The 20,308-nt window shown below is 38.2% G+C and overlaps 1 protein-coding gene across 11 annotated transcripts in view; it reads right to left on the minus strand.

Moving 5' to 3' along the window:
- Positions 1–20,308, minus strand: part of epb41l2 (erythrocyte membrane protein band 4.1 like 2) — a 49,698-nt gene that overhangs the window by 7,795 nt on the left and 21,595 nt on the right. For 4 of the 11 annotated variants that reach the window (XM_028439142.1, XM_028439139.1, XM_028439133.1 and 1 more), the window contains exons 6-18: positions 19,894–19,936; positions 16,509–16,584; positions 14,124–14,220; positions 13,891–14,015; positions 13,713–13,800; positions 11,591–11,743; positions 11,306–11,403; positions 9,741–9,913; positions 8,533–8,609; positions 3,701–3,760; positions 2,069–2,233; positions 1,037–1,105; positions 47–661 (exon numbers count right to left, since the gene is read on the minus strand). In XM_028439142.1, the coding sequence (XP_028294943.1) occupies positions 47–661; positions 1,037–1,105; positions 2,069–2,233; positions 3,701–3,760; positions 8,533–8,609; positions 9,741–9,913; positions 11,306–11,403; positions 11,591–11,743; positions 13,713–13,800; positions 13,891–14,015; positions 14,124–14,220; positions 16,509–16,584; positions 19,894–19,936 (1,839 nt within the window). The other 7 variants (XM_028439136.1, XM_028439137.1, XM_028439143.1 and 4 more) reach the window with 7 other exon arrangements.

Here is a 20,308-nt window from a genome sequence, read left to right on the forward strand (position 1 = left end):
CACAGCCCAGAGAAGCTCCGCAGGTTCGCCCAGGAGAACAATTTACCTCTGAACAACAAATAACCTGCGGGCACAGCTGGGCTTCAACCACGGAGGCTTCTCCGTTTACTTTAGGCTCCTCCTCTTTTTCAGCAGGTGTGACCACTGCTTCGTCGGGCAGGGCGTGGCCATTCAGGGCTTTGTCAGGCGTCATCATGGGATCACTGACGCTGTCGTCTGCCTGGCACACGCCCTCACTCGTCTTCCTCTCTGCCTTTGGCTCCGCCTCCCGGGGCTGCTCCTCTGCTTTGGTTTGTTCGCTCGAGTCGGGAACTGAACTGTCCTCCTCCTTCCTCATGTCCTTCTCTATCTTTTCCTGCTCTTCCTCCTCATCCTCTTCCTTCTCCTCAGGTATTTGAGTATGACAGAAGGATACAGTGACGTTTGGATGGTACTCTGCTTCTTCATCGCTCTCACTCTCAGACGAAATGCTCTCCTGCCTCTTTGGCTGGGCTTCCTCCACTACCGCTACCTTCTCTTCTGATCTCACTCTACACTCTCTGCTCTCCCCCTCTGCCGGTGGTTCGGCAGGAAGAACCGCTGCTACCAGGACAGGTCCAGGTTTGCTTGCTCTGGACACCTCCTGGATGACAATAGTTTCCTCGATTTCAACTTCAGTGGTCTACAGACACACACGTACACAACCACACGCCCCAACACACACACGATGAAGTACACACCATACACAACAAACACATGGAGAACAAAAAAAAAACAAAAACAATATGATCATTGGACATAAATGAACTATTTGAGGATAATTATTTTACAAGAAATAAAGGAATAATAAGAAAGAAAAAAAGTCAGACGTGAGAATTCAACTGTGGACACAAAGTTGTGAAATCAAGTGGGAAATCAGACAAGATGACAAGTCAAGGGATGAATTACAGAACATTCCAAGCTGCCAGTGGGCAATGGATGAAGGCAGAATGAAAACATTGGATGAAAGGCATCATGAATGGAAGGCTGGATGGAGAAATAAGGAAGTTAGCAGCACCTTCTCTGGTTCTTTGGTATCAGGGATTGTGTTATCAGCTGTAGTAGTTTCAGTCGGTGGCACACTACCCTGCGTGACAGAGAAGTTACCATGGTGATATCAGTCGCACATCATTACTGTTAAAAGTTAGCAACAATTAAATGATTATGTCTAACAAAGGGAAAGCCTGCTTTTCAAGCAGCATAGCATTACTGTCTAGGAATACATTAAATTTGTAACAAAAGAAAAACGTTTGTAAAATGTAGTTTTAATATGTCAAAATTAAGGCAGAAAATGAAATAGTCAGGCAAGTTATCGGGAAAAAAACATGCATTTCATAAAAAGGAGGATTAGTGTATAATATATTATGCATTAATGAAAGCACATCAAGCTAACAATAATAGAACAAAAATGGACAAACTTATCAAATAAATGTTTCTTAGCGGTTGTTTCTTCAGTAAAAATGAAAATTACAGCTACAATATTTTAATAATATTGTAATGATCACTTAATGTAGCACTTGTTGCCTGTTTGCATTCGAATCCCATACAGTAATTATGTTTAATTATCACAATAGTAATAACTAAACATAATTACTAATCATTACCATGCTGTTAAACTTACTCAATAATGATTGAACAATGCAAGGCATGCTGAGATGCCTCCACTGAGGACATGGCAATTACACCAGGTCTACTAAGTACATGCTGTGTTATGTGAATAAGCTATGACACTAAAATTCCACATAAATTAAATGATTTAACAATTAAAGAGCAAGGTATCGGGTATCCTCAGCAGCCCCACAAAAAATGGCACAAGTTGAACAACCTTCACATTAAAACCGCCAGACAAAAAACTGCAAGGTGCAAGAACACAAGAAAAAATTGCAAAAACAATCATATCCCTGTTAAAAAAAAAATCAGAAAAGAGTGGATAGATTAACCAATAGTGTGTTCAAAACATGACGACACACGACGCACTTTGTGGTGCCACTTCACCTGCCAGAGTTTGGCAGCACAATGCCTGCTATTCAAAGCTTCCGGACACACGTACCACTTGTTGCTGCTGAATGCGCATCGTGGCGGGAGAGGAGGTGAGTCGGTTCTCCCACTGGTTGACTTTTGGAGGGGAGGGGGGTGGCGCTTCCATAAAGGAGCGCTTGAGCTGGCTAATACTAGCTTGGTGTTTCAGGACCTCCTCCTGGGTCTTATCATGGTCCTTTAGGGGGATTAGAGGAGACAGGGGGTGGGTGGGGCAGGGGGAAGTGAATGAAATGCAAAGTATGAGTGGTCAGGAACAGAATGTGGATCAGTGAAAGAGGGGATGGGGGGGTGAGTAGAAGATGGCAGGGATGAGAGGAAAAGTGAGCAAAAGAAGAGAGTAAAGAAAGAGATGGATTTTCAGATGTGTAGAGGAGGATGGAAGGGTTGAATGTAAAGATTGAGATGAGAACATGGAATGAGAAAAGGAAAGGGGAAACATGGGATCACAGTAAATTTAGTCTGTCAATCTAAGGGGAAAACAAGACAGGTGCCATGCTTCACTTTAGCCTTTTTTACTTTTGTGTGTATGCATGCGTATGAGTGTGTGTGTGTGTGTGTGTGTGTGGCTGCAGTGAAGCAAGGAAGCCCATCTTGTTCAAGAAGTTTCTTTAAATGAGGCAGATTGCACATGGAGATGGCAGTTTTTAATGAAGTAGTTATTTTTTTGTTTGTGTGCTTAAAAAATTGTGTTTTTCCACTTTCATTAAACCCTGGGGGTTTATTTTTGATCAATGCTTTCGACGTGTGTTATCAAAAATGTGTTGTTTCTGTTGTAAAACCCCAATGAGATTTTACAACTAAGTGAATGCTTATGTTCTCCAAAGAATCACCATCAGCCTCATGTTGCACAAAAAAGCACTTGTTTTAGTATGTTGTTATCAACCCACGCGTCACTCAGTGCTGGCAGCCCAATCACCAACACAAAAGAACAAAGCTTCTCACGTGTGTTACAGAGGCAGGTGTTAGTTGGGGTTAGACTCATACAAATCAAACCTTAAAACCAATTAAAACACAACATATGACAGGTTGGAAATGTCAAAAACCTGCATTCAACATGCACGGAGCATGCACGTTTGTCACACCGCCCTTCCTTTTCACTAAGCAGCCATTGTGAACAACTGGGATATTTTCAGGTCTTTTTTAGTCGCTGCAGGTGATTCAGTGTTTGACAGTAAACTTGTGCTTTTTGAAAAAAAAAAATACAATCCACATTAAAACAGAGGCATACATTTACTTCACAGATGTATACAATGCCAATTGGAAAAAGAAAGAGATAAAATGACTAAAAGAGCATTAATAATCAAATCATGAAAGGTTATCTTGGGGCTAAAGAGTCTCTATTTATATAATATAATGCACAATGATCCAATAACTGCACTAATATCCAAATAATGACGTTACCATCTCCAGCCCGTGTTCATATTAGCTGCCACGTGAATAAAGGTGAACTGCACGCTTTCATTTGAAACTTTTGTTCGGCAACACAAAAATAATCTGAAGATAAGCTTGAGCGCTCGCACACATGCACGCAGAGCCTGAGAGTGCGAGAGGGCAGCGGTGTTGTACAGTTCTGATGGCGTCAGAATACAAAAGAAGCAATGTCGGCTTTGTTTGCAGTCAATCAGACGACGCCAGTACCAACCTCCAACATTAAATTACTGTGCCTCACATAAATATTGTCCCCATGCACTCTCATTGGACTCTGGAAGGCAGACACACAGCACACAATGAAGGGGATAAATTCACTCATTTTTCTAATAAACCAAACACAAGATCTATATAAATATATTATAAACTAATAATTGTGAATCGGCACTAAACAGAGACTTTGCTTCCTAAGCAGCATTATTAATAGATTGTTAAGGTTTCATTTATTAAAAACAGCTGTTCCTTAGGAAATGCACTTTGACCGACAACTGCCAGTTTTCGTCAAAGGCGTCTGCTGATCGCTTTGATGTTTCCTTTGAGGTTTCCCTGACTTCAGCGTAGTGACCCTTGCAAGATTATTGTTGTCTTCTTTTTGAATATGTTAAGGTTGAATTTATTCAGACAAATGTTCCCTAGGAAATCCACTCTCACTGACAACTGCCGGTCTTCGTCAGAGGCGTCTGCTGATCACTTTGATGTTTCCTTTCAAGTTTCATTGACTTCAGCGTAGTGATCCCAGCAAGATTATTTTTGTCTTCTTTTTGAATGTGTTAAGGTTTAATTTATTCGGACAACTGTTGCTTAAGAAATCTACTTTGATCTCCTGACATGTTTTGACTGACAACTGCCTGTCTTCGTCAGAGGCGTCTGCTGATCGCTGAGCAAGCTTCAAAGGAAACATCAAAGCGATCAGCAGATGTCAAAGTGGATTTCCTAAGGTTTTCTGAATAAATGAAACCTTAACATATTAGTCAAAAGGAAGACAAGAATAACCTTGCTGGAATTATTTTTGAAAGTTGTTAATCAGATTATTTGATGATAAACCTACACCACTGTATTTAACTACATGGGTGTACTGCTGCTGTGTTGACCATAATAGCAGCTATCTAGAGGCCATAACATTTTTTACTATTAGATGTGTAACTGTTTTTCTCAGATGCACCAATTCTGCATCAAACTCTTCCTTTGCATTATCTATAATGTGGCTGTAGCAACTTAAGTTGAAGAGTAACAGTCCAATGTATGTAAACAATTAAAATATGTATTGGTTTGGTCATTATACAAAATCCAAAATGTAGAAAACATCAAAATACATGCAGACATTAATAAATCCCCACAAAAACACAGAAACAGAAACCAAGGCTGCAAAATCACAGCCAAGCCTGAAAAGGAAACCAGTAAGTAAAAAGTGGCCTTTCAGGGTGAGTTTGTGCATTCAGACCCAATCTGGAATAAAAAAGGTAAACAAATGTGTTCCAATATTGTATGTCGCCTTTTCTAATGTGTTATAATCTTATACATTCCAGTTTGGGTCTTTATGAGGAGCAAAACTGATTCAATTTAAACACATTGAGACAGTTTCACCCGAAATCCAACCCAAGTAACTGAGAAAACGAGCCATTCAAAATAATACAATCAAATATCCCACAAGTGAGTATGAACCTGAGAGAGGCCGGGCTCACTGGCTCCAAGCGGCTGCTGCTGCTGCTTGGGTAAAGTCAGGGAGTGGGTAAGGACAACATAGGCCTACTGTCTTTAACTTGTTTATTACAACTTACATTAGGAACAACTACTATATAAACCCACACAGTTCCTTAAAATTGTGACATTAAATTGGAAATGTCTTGCAACATTTGTCTGAGTCTGAAAATAAAGCATGCACGGTAAAGACAGGCCTCACAGACCTGGGAAGGGTTAGAGTCCACACGGCCAGGGCTTAACTTCACCTCCTTAACCTTTACTGTGGTAGTCATGGCGATCACAACAAAATAAAACAGGATGAAGAGGTATGAAAGAATACAAAAAAGGTGGAAATGGATGATGGAAGAAGCTCTTTTCATTCCCACCAGCTTTGGTGAGATGGCCAAGAACAAGGTGCTGAAGTCTGCTTTACTGTGTCTAATCAAACTAACTAAATCACTTCACATCACATGATGAATGACTTTAAATTGATTCAGAATAATCATTCAAATGGCTTTTGTTAGCTTCAAAAATACTTATCACATCACAAAATGAAATAGGTAAATTATAGAAAGTTTGACACATATGTAGCTTCTATGACAAGATATTAATAGCCGGAATTATATCAAACTACGCCTTACGTTATGAATCTGTTTCATTTGTAGCTTTACACAAAAGTCCAAAAAAGTGAAATCTCTTTCATTTAAATCAACGACTAGTTTTAAGGAGAGATGTGTGTGTATGTACATGCCTACTATGATCCATTAGCAACATTTTCAGCATCTTTTTTCTGTTAAAAAATGTAACTAAAAAACTTACATTTATGTTGGAATAATTCATATTGCACAGGCACACATATATACAGGAGGCATTAAAATGGCATTTATTAATCTTTGAATATTTATTTTATATATATATATATATATTACTCAAACTATATGTTAAACAGTTCCTTTCTTCTTCAGTATTATGCTTATATTTTTACTCTGTTTACTATTAACAACACAGCAGGGTTTGTAGGGTGCTGATAGGCTTAGTTGGGAGAATCCAGTGAGTAAAAAGTGCAGGTGGCAAGGGTGGACAGAAAAACACAACAAAAAACATCTATTTTATTCACTCATACTTGACTGTGACAGAGGGAAAAGGACACAGGGGTGTTATGGAGGTTGGGGTGGATGTATGTATGGTGTCTATGCAGCAGGATCGCACATCTCTGGCGTCCAGTTGGGGCCTGTGAGGTGCCTGAAGTGCGGGGGGGTGTTGGAGGCAGAGGAAGCTCGCTCATTGAAACCTGCATCTGAAACCTCTGATTCATCACGTGGTTTGTCTTTAAGAAACATATCTGTTTTTCTCTGACTGGAGACAACGTTCTCCAAATAGCACAGGGTCAGACCGAGGGGTGTGGCTAAAATCAGAGCTAAGGCCAAAGATTGGGTAGCTGTTAGCATCACGGCTAACAGGAAGAGCACTAACAGGCATGGTAGAAGCAGAGGGGATGGATTGAGAAGGTAACGATGCACAGATACGCTCAGTTTAGAGCTGCAGATGATCGACACAAGAGAGACAGAAGAAAGCGACGGGACAGAAGAAGGAAGAGAAGAAGAGAAAGTTGGAGGGCAGGTGAAAAACGAGAGCGCTAACACACGTAGCTTTGTTGTGCGTGAAGGAATGGTTGTAATCAATTTATTACATTTAGGAGGAATGTATTCGATGAGAGCTTCTGCAAAGCGAGCCAGACTGTTCAGACTTTGAGGTAACTTGGTTCTGAAAAATTTTGTGGCAGAAATATTCAAATTTTTACATTTTGCCACAAACCTGGACCAGATTTCAAAGTATCGGGTATGGTTTAAAGCGTTCACTTTCTGAGTGAATCCTGGAAACAGCTCTTTGAGGTTAAGCCTATTTCCACAGTCGGAGATTGTGAAAAACCACAAAATAAATGAGATGTATTTAACCACACCCTTCAGAGAGAACCAGTGTCTCCACTGCAGTGGACCAACAGTGGCTTGGTTTTTAGTCAGGCAGATCTCCTCACTTCCCCCCCCATCTGAGCTGCATGTGTGGGAGGATGGAGAGGATGGAGAGTTTTGGGTGATCTGCTTGAGATCAGCCAACTGCTGCTCAGTGAATAGGGGGGAGATGGTGTTGGAGGTGAGGCTCCAGAGTGTGTGTGAAGCATCTGTGTCGTCGATATGGACATCGTCTTCGGAGATGTCTGACAGGCCGTGATCGAGCTCGGAGATAGAGTCGAGGGATGGGGGGATGGATGAGAGTGACGATGACGAAGAAAAAGTAAGAGGAAACATAAATATTGACTAATGAAAAGATAATTAAACAGGAGAGGGAGGAAAAAAAGGCAAACATATGCACACACAACAACAACATAAAAAACAGTGGGGAAAGAACGCGCACGAGCAAAACAAAAAGAAGCAAAAAAATCAATCAATTGCGTATAAAAAAAAAAAACATTATTTCACGATAGTAAACAAAAAAGTGAGTGCATGCATAAAACAAGTGGAAAAATATCAACCAAATTAGAGGTGGATAGTGTGAAGAAAAAGGGGAGAGAAGGAAAGAGACACAACATTAGTCAGTGAACAACACACCACAGCAGTTTCAAAGTGAACACAGCAGGGTAAGTGCAAAATACGCAAGGGTTTGCAGAAACACTTTCAACACGCTTCAAGGTGTGGGGTGTAGGTGGGGATAGGAAGGGAAAAGGAACTGTGAGGAAGAAAGGAGGTATAGCAGGAGGACACATGCACTGCATACAGAGACCCTACAACTAAAAACTCTACCCTCAGTTTAAAGCCTCAAAAAATACCACAAGAGTGTGTTTTGTGTGTCCAATAAATACACACTATTAATCAGGCAAACTCATTTTCTGCATTTCCTTTCCCGGTAGTTGGGCCATTGAGTCAGGATGGAGAATATTCCTAAATAATAATAAATAATGTGACTATGATCTATTTAATAATTGTGCATTGTCATCACACGGAGATGAGGATAGGGGGAATAGCAGAAGCAATGTTGTTGGTTTGGAATAAGAAAAGTGGTGCAGGAACATGAAACCATATCATATTATATCATAACATATTTTCATGCAAGTTGTCAAAAGTGAACAGATCTGCTGACAAAAGTGAGCAGTGAAACCTGCTGAGATCACTCTTCTGCGCACCCTGTTGTGTGAATCCTGTGATCTTAAAGTATTGAGTATAGTTTTCCCGCGCGCGCACACACGCACACACACGCGCACACACACACGCACACACACACACACACACACACACACACACACACACACACACACACACACACACACACACACACACACACACACACACACACACACACACACACACACACCTTTGAGTCTGAGTGGAGCTCCATATGAGGTTCACGTCCATTCTCATTACTGGCATCAGTTATGCTGATCATTGGTGCTGAAAAAATGAAAAACAAAAGTTACTACTACCATCTAAACTTCCAGCGTAATGTTTAATTTGCCACAAGCAGGGTTGAGGACAATTACAATTGTAATTGCATAATCAATTACAATTATGATGGAATTGAAAAAAACATGTTGCTGTTGTGATCATAAGTCAATTGTAATTGAGTTCAGATAGTTGACTTTGTAATTGTAATTGGCATGGACATTTTCTAATTTATTTATAATATATATTTAGATTTTTATTTACAATAGTTTATGAAATTAAATGCAAAACTAGGACAGTGTAATAGTTCTATGGTTTACAAATAGGTCTATGTTGTAAACGACTATTAAAGTAAGTTTCATATCAAGTTTATTCTTAGTTTTCTTGAGGATCATTGTGCCATTTAAAGTTAATAAATATAATTTTAATTGTAATTGAGAAACTGCTGGTCAACATAATTGTATTTGAGTTTTAAATGAACATGGATAATGGGTTTAAAAATGTATTTGACCACATCCCTGGCCACAATTACCAGTAAGTTTTTATTTATGGATATACATTTATCAAATAGTTTTCTCTAATTTTTAGCAATTATTGTCTCTTCTACTTGTTACCTAAATGTAATATACTGTATTTCCATATCCAAAGTATAGTCATTTAGAATAGAAGACGGCCTGCGTTGTAGCGCTTCAACCAGAAGGGGTCAGTGTAAGACAGTGGAAACACACACAAGAACATAAAAAATACAGTTGAACAGCTGCTTGAAAGATCTGTATTTGTTACATAATGCATATTTTTTTCATTTAAAATCAGCATAACTCTTTTAAAAATGTGAGGGTCACAGTTTAAGCGTTTGTGTTGTTTTTGTAGAGTAATTTACAACAGTATTGTTCTGATTTTAAGACGAAGGACCAGTGCATTGTTTAGTTTTTTACTGACACCAAAGTGACTGCACGCAATGACTGCAACTACCTGCATCATAAGCAGATTTTTTTTTTTTTGAACACAGATTCTTTTCTGTTTATCTCTTTCCATTTCCTGCACCAACAAGGACCATTTTTCTAATGATGGCCCTTTGCAAAACTTAACCTTTGAGTTGTTTTCATTTATTTTTCTGCTTCTCTATGCCTTATACTGTACCTCCATCCAAGCTGCGGCTGATGCGTTTGGATGATGTGCGTTCGAAGTTGGGGGCAGGTCGGTCTATGAGGGAGCTGGCCATACGGGTCTGGGATTGAGTTCGTCCGCTGTAGCGAAACTTGGATCCCAGAGTCAGGAATCGAGCCTTGGTGGGAGGCTCTGGTGCACTTAACCTACAAGCATCAGAAAAACAAAAACCTGTGAGGAACCAACAAATTCTTTGCAATAAGAGATCAAAGTCACACTTTAGTGACAATTTGGTTCCAAAATGTCTTGAGTCTGGTTTGACTTTAACAGGATATGAAGGATCACCTGAATTTAACACAGGGAAGAAATGAAAAATATATACACGCAAACTTGTAGAAACCAGAAACACAACCCTCAGAGGCACGAGGTTTATCTTGATATATCTGTGTATCTGTAGCCTCAAGCATCAGACTAAACAACAATATCCTCCCCAATAGGCTGTCGCCATCTGGTTTGATACAAAACCATCTGTTGAGCCCAATAAAGAATTTATCTTTCTTTTTTTTTTAATCACTGAACGCAGTTGAGCCCACACGTTCTCTAACTGGTAAACTGTCCATTAGAGCAGTGGTTCTCAACCTTTTCAGCCCACAACCCCAAAAATAAAGGTGGCAGAAACCAGGGACGGCTGAACACAGACATGAACATTGAAGAACAGTCATGTGGAGACAATAAGGGGGAATAAAGGGGAAAGCTTTTTGGGGTCCATCCATAAAGTCAGCAAAATAATGGTCCATTGTTCTATGTATCTGTGAATCCACATTTATTTATTTATCTGAATAATATCCACTGTTATCTGGGAAGTTTATTAATATTTGCACCATAGTATTTAGTCATCTTAAAGATGTAAATCATTGTTTTAATCAGAAATAAAAAAAAAAAAAATGGGTTAAAATTAAGTGACCAAAAACAGGGGAAAAGGCAGTGAAATGGGATTTTAAAAATTATAGAAGTTAAAACTGGTTAAAATTTGCACATTATAGTGGGAAAAAAAGGATAGAAAAAGTGGTAAAAAGAGTTCAAAGTATCAATATTGGCTTAACCAATTAGTTTAAAATGGCAAATAATGGGTGTTAATAATAGTGAATGTGGTTAAATTGGCAAAAATAAGCATGAACTATCTGGAAAAGAGATAAAAAACTGACAATAATGGGTCAACATATGCAACATTAGGTGGGAAAAGTGGTGGAAAGTGATATAAGTGTCAAAAAAGTCTTGAAAGTGGAAAAAGTGTGCAGAAAAGGCATTGAAATTTGATAGAGAAGTGGCTGAAATGGGAGTAATGTAGAAAAATGCACTAAAAGGAGCAAAAATAAGGGAAGAAAAAGTGAAAAAAGGTTAAAATATGGCAAGTTCGGTTTAGTTGCAGAAAAAGGTTAAAAATAAGCAAAAATGGGCTCTAATTGTTCAAAAAAAAATATTCTTAGTTTCCTGAAGGCATCTGGCGACCCCCTCCCAGTGTCTCGCAACCCAAAGGTTGAGAACCCCTGCATTAGAAAACAGGTAAATTTGTAGTGAATTTGTGTGTGAATTTGTACCTGAAGAAGCTGTGATTTTCTACACAGACTTTCCACAGCCTTTTGGCAGATCGATGGTTCTGAAGTTTGAATCCCACGGTACTTTCAAACTGCTCCGTCTACCAAAGAACCACAAAAGCAGAAAGCGCTTAGATATCCTTTCTCAACGTTGCAGAAATAAAGAAAAAAAGACTATGCACCGTATAAAATAAGTCTTTGCTTTGCCAACTTTAAAGTTTCAAGTCAAGCCAAAATTGAGTTTCAGCATCTGCATTTATAGACTTGAGCACGTGTCAGCATACATACCTCTCCTGGCCTAATTTTAATGTAAAAATTGTTCCTCTTGTAAGAAATCTTGAGGATTTTGGGCCAAGCAAATCGATTTACTCGAAGCCTGTCTTTGTAGACCAAGAGTCCATTGGCACACACACCTAGCATGATGTCCACACCCTCTGAGTCCTGTAAAGAAGCAATTAACCACACATCAAATCAAATATATTCACACAACATCTGGAAGTCCCACTACTTAATAAATGTGGATGTATTGATTGAATAAAGTTAACATGCACTTAATCACCACACACACAAGCTGTCAGTTAGCATTAACACTAACATGTTTAGCTGGCACGCTAACTCCAAAACAAAGCTTTTAAAACCAAGGCTAATGCTGAGTGAGGTATTGATTACTACAGAGTACACAGAAAAAATCTGTTGGACTAATGGAGAATGTTAAGTGTTGATAATGGACAGCTTTGCTGGGGCACATGCAGTCACATGGCCTTGGCATGCCATTGGATTGATATTGATCCTGGTCTCTGTGGCTATAAACATTTATTTACCTTTTGGCACAAGTCATTGAATGCATTTTTGTTTGTTAAACACAGTGATTCTGGTTTTGGTTCAAATGGATTCTGATTTATTCTTTTGTGACATTTAAAATGTTATAATAGTTCCATTCTACTCTAAGGGCAACCTTTACTTTACTTACTTTACTACTGTTACCAATCAGAAAGTATTTCTATTTTTTGAAAAAACACAGATATCACTTGCAGCATTCTTGTACTGGCGTGTTTTTCAACCTTTTTTGAGCCAAGCTATATCTTTTCATTGAAAAAAATCCCAAGGCACACCACCAACCAAAGATGTTAAAAAATGAAACTTTATAGACTATATTAACAATATACACTCATTCTTATCAAAGTGTATATATATATAATTTAGAATCTTTCATATTTGTTCTTTTTAATAAAAAAAAGTGCAATTACAATCTGCAGTCATTCGTTTAACTGTTTTTAATTGAAATCAAATAAACAACAGCAAAAAAATCTATTATTATATTTCACATTTTATTTTCAAGTAAAAAGTCCAATTAACAATATGCAAATGTCTTGAATACAAATCAAACAAAAAACTATATCTATATATTTGATCATCTTTGATATTTTGCATACTTGATACGTGTCGTGGGAGGGATAGTAAGTTTAAAAAAATGAAACATTAAATATGATTATAACTACAATCAAACTTTATTCTGTTATATATTGTTTTGTTTTATATAATGTATTATTTTTAAATTATATAATACATAAACATATTAGAATTATTATTATTATTATAAATAAATAAATAAATAAATAAATAAATAAATTGTATCTGTGTGTGTGGTACAGTGGTTGAAAAACCCTACTCTAATGGACATGAGTATTAAGTAAAGGCAATGGATGGATGGATGGATGGATGGATGGATGGATGGATGGATGAATGGATTAATGGTTAGACTATTGAAGGGAATTGACAGAAAACGCCTTTCACTAAATCATTAAAACCTGGAAAAATAAACCCATTCAACACACCACAGTGCATCTATGGTTTTGGAGCGATCCATAGGAAACCCCAGGGTTTTAAAAACTAGCACACTATTTTCCACTGGCCCTCTCAGGGGTCCTCAGGATGTTAAATTTACAGGATAAATCATTGGATGGGACACAAATAGATCTACTGCTTGAGTTACTACAGCTTTGGCATTTTAAAGAAAGAAAAAGAGTGTGCCATAAAAGGGTGCTTTACTCTTTTTTTTAGAATTGAGAATGTGTCCATCTCCTGCTCCTATTTCTCCAAAATCCTGCACCATCTTTCCATTGGAAGTATTTGATTACTTTTTTTCCTGTCTGCCTTTCAAAAGAACAAATATACTCCTGATGCACTTGGAAGCATGCACAGATAGCTGGGGAGCAGCTCTCCCAGTGAGAGAGTGGACGTTACCATGGTGATGGACTAATGGGAGTGTTTGCACAGCTGACTGTGAGGCATGTACACCACAAGACACACACACACACACACACACACACCACAAGAAAGAATCTGTGTTAATCCTCTAATGGCAACAACACTGGAGATGAAAGTGGTGAAATCAAACGTGCACTGATACCTTAGCGTGGTGCAAGTCCACCCCATACATGGACAGCTTCTTGGCGTTTTCTAGAAACTGGGTATCAGCCTGTGCAGGTGTCATTCCCCTACAAACAGATAAACAAACAAAAAAGGACGAGTAAGTACATTTTCCCGAATCGGTTACTGTTTCTACGTCTGATGTGCTCTGCTCTGACTTGTGGGACTTGTGGAGTTCCAGGATCTTCTCCTCCATCTCTTTGTTCTGACTGGGCGCTATGTTCAGCTGACTGATGAAGTCTAAGGGACGGGCCTGGTCAGGTTCATGGTCACCAAATTCTGCCTGAAAAGCATTTGTTTTTTTTTAATAAAAAAATAAATAAACACATTTCAGGTTCCACATTAATGCAAATAAAAAAATCTAATACATGTCACAATGAGGCTATTTTACCTGCAGTGTGTATGAACTTAGCAAAGCGTGAGTGACAAAAGAACAAGGCAGTCGTCCAGACGCCACATCCTCTCGAAGCTGCAGACACAAAAGGTACCTGCAAAAGAGCACAACCAGTGACTTAAGGGGACATTTCTACTTTTCTGGTTTGAACAATGTCGCAAAATTATTCCATAAATAACCTCACATCTAATCCTCACCAGGGGTGTGCCACAATATTGATACAACAATATTTCATCTTGCGGTACGTTATCAATACACTGGCGCCAAAGATCTTCTTTTTTTTTCCTTTTGACACAAGTTAAGTGCTAAGCACAAGTTAAATGTTCTCAGGTTTCCACGTTTACTAAGAACAAATTGATATTAGATTTTCCCAGTTTTCATAAAACACGTTCATTCTGCTTGTTAAGCAGCAGTGACGTGTCCATGTTTACAGAGAAGTTGATAATACTAGCACTGAAGTGAGTCTTTTCTGCATTCATTTTGTTTTTAATGAAATTAATTTGCACAAAAATCATTAACAATATTTTGGTGAAGCATTATTTTTGTATCAAAGACTTAAGCATAACACAAGGACATTGGACTAGTTGTGGTCAGAGTGTGTTAAGAAGAGCCACTGTGTAGTATACACTTGGTTTTACTTGGCTCTCATTCATGTGAAACTGATGGACAATGATTTGTAATTCCTGTGAAATGGATTCAGTGCAGTCAATAAATTATGAATCTCCACATTGGTCACCAGACTATCTTAATTGATTAGACCCCACAACACAATGCACAACTGTAGCATCACATTGCACTATTTAGCTTCCATTGTCCTACCCTGACTCCCTCTCTCCTGTTCCTTCCCTCCTCACCAAGGTGCAACACTGCCCTCTCTTTTTACATTCTCCCTTTTTTTCAAACTCTTTTTATTTCAACTTTTAGAAACATACAGGCACATAAGTGCAGCTTTATTGTAGGATTATGCATTCAAATATTAGCATTGCACAAAAAAAAAGATACATATACAAGTATGCATATAAATATACACATACATACATTCGTAAACATACACATGCATACACACATAAAAGGCATGAATGAATGAGAGAAGAAAAGAAAAAAGTAACAGATTGGTTAATATTTGTCTTTTATGGGCTAATTATTATTAAAGTAGTCTATAAAAGGTTGCCAGATTAAATAGAAAATGTTTACCTTTTCTCTCAATAAAAATGTTATTTTCTCCACTTGTAGAAGTTTCATCACTTATTTCAGTAATACCAGGTGCGTAGGAGGAGCCTTGCTCTTCCAGTGTAGAAGAATCAATCTCCGTGCTAGTAGTGTCACATACAATACCATATTGTGTAGGCATTTTGTGAGTTCGATTGATGCAGGCTTCACTATATTCTCCCTTTTAATAAAGTTTTTCTTTCCATTACATAGGGAGGGCTGGCGATGATCACAACTATGTAATAAAATAATTTTATTAATTTCATTACAATAATAAAACACATGCTTAGCTGTCATTAAAAATATTGCACTACTTCGACAGCTTGTGCAGACAAGGTAAAAAAAAAAAAAAAAAAAAGGTTTTGAAAACCCCACGCTTTGCTAATTTTGCAAAGCAAATACATTTGTTTAAAACCTGCATTTATTTAGTAGCGCCGCAAAGGAGGTTGTGCATTTCATAAAAGCCAATGGCAAAGCCATGTGGAAATAATCTACCGGGACAGTAGCAGCTAGTGCACAAGCTAATTAGCTGTTTTTGTAGCAGCTGAGCTGTTGATATGATCCTGTGTCCGTGTTTAACCTTTCACTGCATTCATCAGAGAAGTCGTTGGCTTCATTATGCATACACCTCAAACAAAACTGCTGCATTTAACAACCCTGCGCCTGCATGCGTGTGTGTGCATATGTATAAATACAAATGAATTAACAATCCATGCAGTGCCAATGACCTTAGTGACACCCAAAGTCATGAGCTCATTATTGTACTACAGCATGGAACATGAGGTGACACCCATGCTTTCAGTTTCCCTCATTTCTGTAAAATCCTAAACTGTGTTTAAGCTCTATGTTTTAGGGTCAAAGCCCTCATTTTAATGTTGACTATTCCCAGCCAGGTCACTGTTCTCTGATAAACAAATAAAACACTATCAGCAAAGCACCAAGCAGCAGCAGGGGCAGCCAAATGTAAGAGATAACAGACAGTTACACACAAAGCCTCTTTAATGGTTGGAATAAAACACCTGATAAATGGTGTCAATGTGTGAGTCTGGACAATACAAAGGATGGATATTAAATTAAAAAGCCAACAGATCTTTACAACTTGATCTTTAGCTACAAAACTGTGTAATACAATAGATCCGGCTCAGGTGAACAGTTGCTGGCATGTGTGTATACCTCGTAATGTCTTCAGTGAGAAGCGAAGGGTCAGGAGGGTAGAACTTAACACTGAATCCAAACTGCCAGTTGTTGCCTAGAAGAAAAAAAAGAGAGTAAAACAGAACAGGGGTGTCACCAGTAGGTCGTAAAAAGTCAAAAAACACAAGAAAATATGCAAAAATATTAGATTGTTCTTTATTTGTTCTTTGATCACAGTGGGCTGTACATGCTTATCGCACTGCGTGTGAATGAGAGAAAAATGAATCATTATTTTTTATGATCAACAATCATGTTACCAACAATGCTGTTCAACATATCTGTTCTGATTAGCTCCACCCATTGTAACGCACATTTACACCCTCATATACAGCAGATTATAATACAACTTGTTTTTTATATTTGTGCTTCAATTACAGTTAATTACCATTTACTTGTTTTTGCAAGTTTACAATAACCAAAAATAAAATTGTATTTCATACTGTTATACTAAATCGTATTGTTTAGTATCAGGATATATCGTATCGTGACATGCAAACCGTGAATCGTATTGTCAGATTCATGGCAATGCACACCCCTATTGTGTACAAATACAGCAAAATATTGTCAATGATGGAAACACTCACTGTGTGTGTGAAATAAGAGGAACAAAAGCAATGCAACTAACTGTCAAAACTGCAAAATCCAAACAAATCTCACATTTTTTGCACAGACACTGATAATTTCATTCAAAATCTCAGTTCTTTACATTTATCTATTAGATAAGTACCTTTCTAGACATCCTCGTGTCAGCCATGCAGACTGCACACAAACTAAAAACAAAACTTTTTTTTTTACCATAAATTGCTAATAATCTATTGTTTTCTTACATATTTGTCCATGAGTCATTATTAACAATTCTTGTATATAAAATGCTAGTATTGAACATGGAGGGAGGGATTTGTACTAAAATAAATGTAACATGTTTCTAAATAACATATGAAGGTTCAGTGATGCTTGGTGAGCAAACCAAACTGGCTCCAACTGTCCTATGAAGGTGCACAGCAGGGTGAGGCACCAACAGCCAAAGAGCTTTGTGCGATGATGGAGAAAAGCTGCTCGCTGCTGTTAAACATTAACTACAGCCACACGCACAAGAAAGGTCTACCGACTGGACTACAGCCAAAGTGACACATGCAGCCTGACTTCAGAGAGCAATGCTTTTTGTCATCTTGAGTCAGAGTTGAAATGCAAAGGAGCCTATTTTTATACTTGCATTTCTTGCATTGTGGATCAATTTACTCAGATTTCTTCTCAACCAATCCCTACATTTGTAAAACCTCTTTATAAACTTGCAAATCTTATTTTCTTCCCTTTTTGTCGAAGCCCTTCATGCATATGGCACTGTGCAGCCTCTGTATGCTTTCATTTTTTCAATGTCCATTACACAAAGGCATGATTGCTTCCTCTCAATTTTACAGTTGCCATGATTGCACTAGACAGGACCCTCTCGTAAACTGCACTAACATCGAGTTGTAGCTCATATTAAGGTACTGATTTTCAACCCTCTCATTTCAGTGGTTAAATTCATTTTATCATCTAAGATGTGAATGTGTTTTGCAACTGTTAAACAGAGGTTTAGAATTTATAGACCAATGCTAAGTTTGAGTTATTTCATAAAACAAGTGCAGAATGGAGCCAACCATTTCATTTGGGTGCGGTCTGATTGACTGCGTGGGTATTGTAATCAAACGGGCATAGTGCTCTGCTCTCTGACCAGCGTTCAACTTCTGCACAAACCAAGAAAAATGCACACATGAACATATTCCAGATGCACAGCACTCATCCGTGAACCACAGACGCACATATGGACACAGCCACAACAACACTGCACACACAAAACCACAATCTGTCTGCACAGAGCCAGACAAAACACATCAGATGCAGAGACTTAAAAAAACAAAAAAAAAAAACTTTTACGAGCTAAAATTACATGTTTCAAAAAACTAGTACGCTGTTGCAGACTTGATGTTATTGCTTATTTTAAATTTAAGATGTGAACTTAAGTTACATTTTTAACGTAATTTAGCAATCGTCTATTTAAAAAAAAAAAAAAAAAAGGACCATATAAAGTATTATCATGAAAACTATTTTACAAGTTTGGCCAATGATCTTCTAAATGTACTTATTAGAAGATCTATGCCTAAAGGCTGTGATACACTGTGTGATTTTTTGAATCGTTGTACTCAGCTCTAGCTCAAACTGTGAGACTCATGTGCAGAGCCCGAATGTGCGCAGCTCACGATGCATGTTCTCACACCATATGGACCGACACTGACACAATCTGACTGTTCAAACTGTACGTTCATACAAGACACGTCGGGGTCTTTTTTCCAGAAAGACAATGTACAAATTGGAAGAAGAAGAACTCTGAAGCGTCACCATTAAAACAGACGAAGAAGAAGAACCCGGAAGTGGAGAGACACTCGCAAATCTCAGCAAAAAGAGCTTTAAAAACTAAAAGGCAGCGATGTGATGGACCAGGAGCTGGCTGGACAGACATGGGCAGTACGGTACGTCAATTTTACAGCGGTCCTATGGTGTTCACGCATGCACAGTGTGAGAGTTTAAGGTAAGCCGATCTGTGGCACTGACACTGTGAGATACCCTCACAAGGAGCGACTGGATTTCAAACATGTTTGATTTCCTTAAGACCAGCCTGATTTTTAGATCATTAGCAGCTTTTTCAGTCAAAATGCAAACTTGTGCTGCTTTTGGTTGCTCAAAAAAATTGATGTAAACCTTTTTTGTTTACCAAAAGAGGATAAAAACCATTGTGACCTCAAAAAGCATCTGTGAACGCGGGGGAGGGGGACAGTTTTCACACTGCAGTTTCATACAGTAGTAGACAATGAAGCAGAGAAGAAGAGCTCTCCTAAGGGACCTCCTAAGATTTTAGGCCAAATTTGTAAAAACAGTGGAGGATCCCTTTAAGGAAACCCAAATAACTGCACTGACAATATTTACACACCTTTGCTCTATTTGGCTGTCTAACAAAATTAACTTTATGGTGACTTCAGCAAAATTTGACACCGACATCATCTGTTCAACAAGCCTCACGCCACTTTTTTCTTCAACTCAAGCTGCCACGCCAAATTGTTAGCCATACATTTTCCGCAGTTAATAAAGAGATTGATAAATAATGAAACACTGTGATCACAAGCTGCAAACTTGTGCCCTGCTGCCAGCCTGCTGCTGTGTAGTGTCAAATGTCTGAGGTGTTGTTGTTAAAGTCAGTGAAGAAGTGGTTTTCTTTGCCATGAGGATGCGTGTCCTGTTTTGTTGGATAAGTATTTATCTTTTATTAGTTGTTTGGGGGGATCATTTTGTGCACGACATCAATATCAAGTAGGAAGGATAGACTTACTGCGTATTTGTCTCTTAATTTCCTTTGTGGGATCCAACCAGCACTGTAGAAAGAAGAGTAAAATAACAAAGTCACGCAGAACATATTAGTTTGTTAAAGAGACCATCCTTACTCTCACATCTGTATTTTGTTTAGTTATATACATCGTTGGGATTATGTGTATTTTTAATCATAGCTTTAAAACTTAAACACATTGTAACACTTTGTAATGAATACTCCTATGAGTGTTTATCTTATCAGTGCACTGGATCATTCCCATCTTCAGAAAATTGCAGTCCCTGAACCTATGACTTCTGAATTCTTAGCGGCCTCTAACCACAGCTTGAAAAACCAAAAAAATCCTATTGAAAATGACATGCAAGCAACCATACTGCCTGTTTGGGTAAAGTGGGTATAAAGTGTGTGTGGTTTTTTT

Source organism: Gouania willdenowi, chromosome 24 (assembly GCF_900634775.1).
Source record: "Gouania willdenowi chromosome 24, fGouWil2.1, whole genome shotgun sequence".
Taxonomy (NCBI): Eukaryota; Metazoa; Chordata; class Actinopteri; order Blenniiformes; family Gobiesocidae; genus Gouania; species Gouania willdenowi.